Raw genomic sequence first — 6,704 nt, forward strand, 5'->3', positions numbered from 1 at the left:
CCACGGAGAACCGCTCGCAGGGGCGGCGGAGGGCGCCCAGGCCTGAGCTGGGCTTCTGCCGCTGGGACCTCCATCAGGAGCCTGGGCTCCCGTCACTTTTCGGGGGGACCATTGACCTTGCCCTGCGGGAGGAAGAGGGCCGTTCGCCTCCAGGAGAGGGAAGGAGGGAAGAGCCAGGGCCCCGCAGAAAGTTCACCTCCTCTGGGGGCCAGAGGGGGTGAAGTGGGAGGAGGAGCCTGTGTAAGGCTAACTTGGAGCTGCGAAACCTTAGGGCGGCGTTTAAGGCCCCCTCCCACACGCGCGCGGAGCCGAGCGCCCAGCTCCTCCTTCAGCTGCTGGCGTCGCCTTGCAGGGAGAAAGGAGCCTTCCCTCGGCGCCGGCGGAGCTGCACAGCTGCGGGCAGAGGAGGAGGCCGCGGCCGAGCCGGGCAGGCACCCCCCCACCCGAGCTATCCCCTTTGGGGCGGGCGGAGCAGGTGGCATAGGCGGTCGGATAGGTTCGCCCACCCGGGACACGCACATACGCACGCACCTACAGTCACCGCCAAAGGACCCTCCAGGAGTCTCTAAGGACCCGGAGTTGCTCCTTTTGCCCTCTCCCCCAACCCCGGAGCCCCAGGCAGGGACCCCGGGGTCGGACGTCCCCACGCCTTCGCGCACCTGGCTCAGCAGGAGTCCCCCGGGTCCGGGCAGGGCAGGGCCGGCGGCAGCGAGCCGGAGCCCGCCCAGCGCCCGGGCCCCGCCGAGCCCTCGGAACCCACTCATGGGGCACCGGCTCCCCGTGTCCCCTCGCCCGGCCGCGCCCAGCCCGGCGCCCCGAGCCGCGCAGAGGAGGAGCCCGGCGGAGTGACCCAGGAGCCGCCAAAGACTCTGGAAGGCTCGGCGGCCGGAGAGCAAGGCGGTTCCCCGCACCTCCAGGCGCTTGCAGGCATCCCTCCGAGCCGCGCCAGAGGCCCGGCCCGCCATTCCCAGGTAGGAGGGAGACACCCCAACAGAACTGGGGAAGCGGGGAAGCCGGGAAGAAAGGTTTGAAGCGTGTCAGCGGAAGGGTAGGTGAAGCTTTACAGGAACTAGGGAAAGTTAAACTGATTGAGCCCCTATTATGATCATCTGGCAACTTCGCTTATCGAGAGAAAATGAAATTAGTTGAGCACCTACTATGTGTCAGGCTGGGTGCTTATTCCAGGAAAGAAAGACTCACTGCGTTTCTCCTATGTGCCAGATTTGGTGCTAGAAGCCTTCCATTTAAGAGATCTGGAGTAACAGCCGGTTTGAATATAAGGAAACAGAGGCTCGGAGAGGAAGAGGCACTTCCCTACCCCAAACACAGCCCCTCGCCTTCCTAAGCCAGCTGCAGCCTGCAAACCTGGCTGAGGGTGGGGCTGGGATGGGGCCAGTTGGTGGTGGCCTTGGTGAGGACCTCCTCTGAGGAGGGAAGATTAAGGAACGCCTTCCCTGTTCAGAGGTCGGTGAGCTTTGGGGGGAGTTGGTGCAAGGAGTGAGTTTCCTGGGCGATCCACTTCCAAGAAGGGTTTCCTGTGATCAGCTGGCCAGAAGGCTCCCAGGTACCTCTGAGGGGCTCTCTCTCCTCCCCTTGCCCCTGGGCCTGGGAGGATGATGAAGGGTGTTGTCCAGGACCTCATGGGAGGTGGGAGGCCAGGCTGGGAAGGGGCAGCCAGCGCAGAAGCCCATATTCAGGCTTCCCCTGGCATCAGAGAGACAAGACGGGGTCTCCCAAGGCCTCTGCCTGCACTCCAGTCCCTCTGCACCTGACCGCTCCAGGCAGCCCCTTGACCGCCAAGAGGAAGTGCCACAAAGAAAGGAACCTGCTTGCTGTGTGCTAGGAGCTGTGTGGGCCTCTTGGCTTCTCGCTGAGCTCTGAGGGCCACTGTGGGTTTGTTTCTACCATTTGAGAGATGACCAGCCCCACTAGACCCAGTCATTTGCCCAGGGTGGCTGGGCTGTTGAGAGGCAGAGCTGGTCTGCCTGCTCTCTACCATCCTGAGCTGTCAAGGATGGTGAGATTGGCTTTGCAAAGCTCCCAGGACTCCCCCCAGTGTGGGCATGGAGGCCAGTGAATGCACGTGTGTCCAGAGAGGCTGGGATGTGTGCTAATGGAGGAGGCTTGGGGTGTGTGGGAGGGAGGGAGGGAGGGAGGGAGGGCTCAGGGTACCACAAGGAGGAGGATGCGGCCAGACTCTTATCCTGTGTTCTTGCCCCTGCGACCCCTCCATCTTCCAGGCAGGCCCTGGGAGAGGGGCTTGAGGAAGAAGAATGGGGCGAACGCACAGATGCATTTGCTGGGAGCTGGCTGGACAAGGTTTGGGGGAGTCCTGGGCAGGGTGCCTGACCCCAGCTCTCTGCAGCAAGAGAGAGAGGGAATTAGAATAGGCTTCTGGGGTCAGTCCCCCCACCTGACCCCAGCTGAGGCTTCAGCGAGTCAGACTTTGTTGTGAAAAAGATTGATTTTGGCCAGGGAGTGGGTTTTTATAGGGGTAAGAGCCCCAATTTTGGAGCCAACAGCCTGATTCTAATCCTGGCCTGGCCAGTCATCTGTGTGAACTGGGGCAAGTGACTCAGCCTCTGCGACCTCCAGTGTCCCCATCGGTCCAGTGGGTTGATGGTGGTCCCCTCTCCATGGGAGTGTTGTGAAGTCCTTGACATAAGGCACGCAAAGCACCCAGCATGATGGAGGCCTGCCCAGCTGTGGTGACCGTTCTCCCAGCATGGCCCCATCATCTCTGCTCCAGGCCCTTCTGCCTCCCTGGGATGAGTCACAGAGCTTGCATTTGGGGACCTGTGCTGCTAGTGGCCCCCACTAACCACTCTCTGGGCCTCCAGGGGGGAATCTACATTCTCAAAGGGCCCTTTGAACTCCTCACTGTAGGGTCAGCCTGGCTGAGGATGGAGAGAAGGAAGCAGGCAGCGGTGGAGGAGAGAAGCTGTGCCTACAGTGCTGCCTCCTCTGGGGGAGGAGAAGGGAAGAAAGATGCAGGGGCGGGAGGTGCTGTCACCTGATGGCCAGGTGTCTGGGTGTTTCACACAGCCCCACATGGCTGGGGCCATGTGAACACTTGCAGTCTTCTCTCAGAGAGGAAAGCCACAGATTTTTTTTTTTTTTTTTCTCTTTCTTTGCCCTCTCCTGACCCCATGCCTCCTCTCTCTGACTTCCTCAGGCCCATTCAGTCGCCGAGGTTAGCACGTCTGTACCAGGAGCTCTGGGCTAGAGGCTGGGGCAGAAGATACACTGTCCCTGGGGGCTACTGGCCTCCTTACCTCTCTGTGTAGACAGAGGTGACCACCAGCAGATCCAAGCTCCCTGCAGAGGGACTTGCGGAGGGGGCCGTCCTGGTGTGGGACCCCTTTCCCCAGCAGCCCGCGTCCGTTGAAGGTGCACGCAGCCTGGCTCTCCCAGCCCAGGAGGAGACTGAAAAAGTTCAGTGCTGTTGGCTTGCAGCCCTCTCTCCCCTGCTGCCCACCCAGGGGTGTGCTCAGGGCACTGAGACCCTCCTCAGTGCAGCCCCCGGGCCAGCTAGACAGGGTGCGGGTGGAGGGCGAAGGCCCCAGAAGGAGGCTTTGAATGAGCGCCAAAGGTAGAGCCATTTGCTTCATTCATTCACAGGTCATTACTGAGCACCTGCTGTGTACATGGCACTGAAATCCTGTGGGAAAAATTTGAAGTCAGCTTCAGGCATGAATTGCACGGGGGACGTAGAGGTCGTAGGCTTGGAGTCACCATCCTGGCTTCCTTATTAACTGAATGGGCCAGTCACGTAGACTTTTAAGCATCAGGTCCTTATTTGTGAAACAGGGAAGGGAATCCGTACTTCATAGGGAGGTGGTGAGGGTACACTCCATGGCAGGGGGTAGACTGCCTGGGGTCTAATCCCTCCTGGTTACTGGCTGTGTACCCGCGAGCAAGGTACTAAACTTCTCTGTGCTTCAGTTTCCTCATCTGTAAATTGGGGTAACCATCTACCTTCTGGGGTTCCTGAGGGATGAAGCAGGTTAGTACACGTTCAGCACTTGGAGCGCTCTGCATATATTAACTGCGAAATAAACGTCAGCTGTTATTACTGTTCTATACTTAGCACAGTGCTTGGCACACTGCAGGGCTTCGTTACTGGTGATTGTTGTCATGGCTCCAGGCCTGGGTCAGCGGTGGGCTGAGCCGGCTTATTGTGTGCGTCCCTTTGCAGTTCATTCATTGAGATCATCTTGGTAGCTTGGCATCGGCCGTGGTGGCAGTGTTCATGGAAATTGACAAATGCTACCAATCAGAGCTTTTATAAAGGTCTTTTTGAGAGCCGCTTTACTGCACGGCGGTTCTCAGTCAGGCAAGGAGAGCTCCCTGTGTGCCGGAAAACTCACACACAAGAGGTGTCTCCGCCTGAAGTCTCTTAGCATCACGGCCGATGTAGACATTTATGATGCTGGAGAGTGCCAGGGGGTAAATGAATGAGGCTCTCCAGGCTACTGACCTGGGGCATCACGGGGTGGGGACCAGTCATAGTTAGCACCACAGCCCTTTGTGCAGATTGAGAAAAGGTGCCTTCTCGGAGCAGATCAACTCCAAATAAGACGGCCTCCCACTTTCCCACCCAGCCGGGGGCCTTGTGCAGTGCCCCACCTGCACCACCGTGTGCGGCAGCCTGCTGAGGGCACGGGAGATCTGTATTTCGGCAGGCCTGCACCCATCTGTAGCTCGTCTTCTCTAGATGGGGGGGTGGCTTCCTGCTGGGTTTGGCAGGAGGCAGAGAGGCCTTCAGAGAGGAGGTGGCATTTGAGCCAGACCCTGATAAAGGGAAGAGGGTGCTCTGGGGGAGGGGCTGCCATGAGCTGAGGGCTGGAGGCAAGTGCCAGCAGAGCTCAAGCTCACTAGGGGTTCCGGTGGGGATTCTGGCAGCTGCTGAGATAGGAAACGAGGGTGGCTGGACTGTGAATGGCCTTTGGGTGGGCCTGATGGAGCCCCTGGAGGTTACTTATCTTTAATTGGGGTCTGGAGCTTGGATCCATTTCGGCCTCTCCCACAAGCCCAAGAGGCTCCTGTAGAAAGTTCTGATGAGAAAAGTGACTCCCGGGGAAGTTAAGCTCCTTACCCAAGAGCAGTAGGAAGTTAGTGGTAAAGCGAGGAGTCAAGCCCCAGCAGTCCCGTGCTGTATAAACAAACAAACAAACAAACAAACAAATAAGGGGTGGATGAACGCAAGGGTGAGTGAATGAGTGAATGGGTGGATGAATGAAGGAGGAAAGAAATAAGAGAAGGATGAGCAGGCAGAACTCTAAGGCCTTTAGAAAGACCCCAGTCCAGTGTTCCCATTGTACAGACAGAAAACTGAGACCAGACAGGTGGCCGGCAAAGGAGGCCAAGGCTTCCAGCAAGGGCTGCAAGGCCGGGCCTCGGGCCTCCTGACGCCGGCTCCTGGCTCTCTGCCGCAGCCCCGAGCCATGATGAAGACCTTGTCCAGTGGGAACTGCACACTCAGTGTGCCCGCCAAGAACTCGTACCGCATGGTGGTGCTGGGCGCCTCGCGGGTGGGCAAGAGCTCCATCGTCTCTCGCTTCCTCAACGGCCGCTTCGAGGACCAGTATACGCCCACCATCGAGGACTTCCACCGGAAGGTCTACAACATCCGCGGCGACATGTACCAGCTGGACATCCTGGACACGTCTGGCAACCACCCCTTCCCTGCCATGCGCAGGCTCTCCATCCTCACAGGTGGGTGCCAGGGGTGGGCACACGTGCTTGAGTATGTGAGCGTGTGTGCTCGGTACTTTACAGTTTGCAAGGCACTTGCCTGTCTGAGATGAAGCTCACGACGAGCCCCTTTAGCACTGTGAGGTGTTGCTATTTCCCGAGCAAAGGATGGAGCCAGGTCCCCAGTTCCATTCTGTCTGACTCTGGATCGATCGCTCATGGCTGCTGGCGCTGCCTTCCAGATCAGGAACTGATAGACTCTGCACTGGGGCTTTACCTCCCCAGGGAACAGAGGGGCTGCTGCCTTCCTTCTGTGGGGGTGACCCAGCAGAGCTCCAGGGCCCGGGGTCAGTCTTTCGGGCTCTGATCTATTAACACTGCAGGGCTCTTCCACCTCTCAGAGAGGCAGGGGCCGGACCCAGGCAGTGATCAGCCAGAGGGGCTGGTGGGGACCTGCGTGCGGATGCTGAGAACTCGGTAATAATCACAGTAACGGCCATGGCAATAGCCAACACTTAACAAGAGCTGTGTGCCTGGCCCTGTTTCTAGAGCTTGGCGTGTATTTATTTAATCCTCACAACTAACCTAGGAGACAGGTATTTGCCTGCATTTTACAAGTGGAGAAACTGAGGCCCAGAGAGGTTGAGTTACTCCAGGTGATAGATAACACGGCTGGTAAATGACAGTCCGGCTCTCCTGCTTTACCACGGGGCTATCCTGTAGCCTCTTGGCCTGGCTGGGAGTGGTGGGGAGGGAGGAGATTGGGGGGGACTAAGGGGGCAGGTAGAGATGTGAGACTGGGCCACGATTTTCATCACTCAAGCAGTTTTGTGTGGTAGCTAAGAGGACAGGTCCAGAAACTGGTCTGTCTGGGTCCGAATCCTGGTTCCACTGCTTCCCGGTTTTGTCCCTCTGAGCGAGTGACTTTATCTCTTTTTTTTTTTTTTTTTTTTTTTGCGGTACGCGGGCCTCTCACTGCTGCGGCCTCTCCCGCCGCGGAGCACAGG

The 6,704-nt window shown here is 58.5% G+C and overlaps 1 protein-coding gene across 1 annotated transcript in view; it reads left to right on the forward strand.

Moving 5' to 3' along the window:
- The first annotated feature begins 782 nt into the window (after positions 1-782).
- Positions 783-6,704, forward strand: part of RASD2 (RASD family member 2) — a 9,533-nt gene continuing 3,611 nt past the window's right edge. Inside the window, exons 1-2 of the mRNA XM_007101899.4 lie at positions 783-971; positions 5,439-5,718. Of these exons, the coding sequence (XP_007101961.1) occupies positions 5,448-5,718 (271 nt within the window). The 5' untranslated portion in view covers positions 783-971; positions 5,439-5,447. The remainder of the gene's footprint in view (positions 972-5,438; positions 5,719-6,704) is intronic.

Source organism: Physeter macrocephalus, chromosome 6 (genome assembly GCF_002837175.3).
Source record: "Physeter macrocephalus isolate SW-GA chromosome 6, ASM283717v5, whole genome shotgun sequence".
Taxonomy (NCBI): Eukaryota; Metazoa; Chordata; class Mammalia; order Artiodactyla; family Physeteridae; genus Physeter; species Physeter macrocephalus.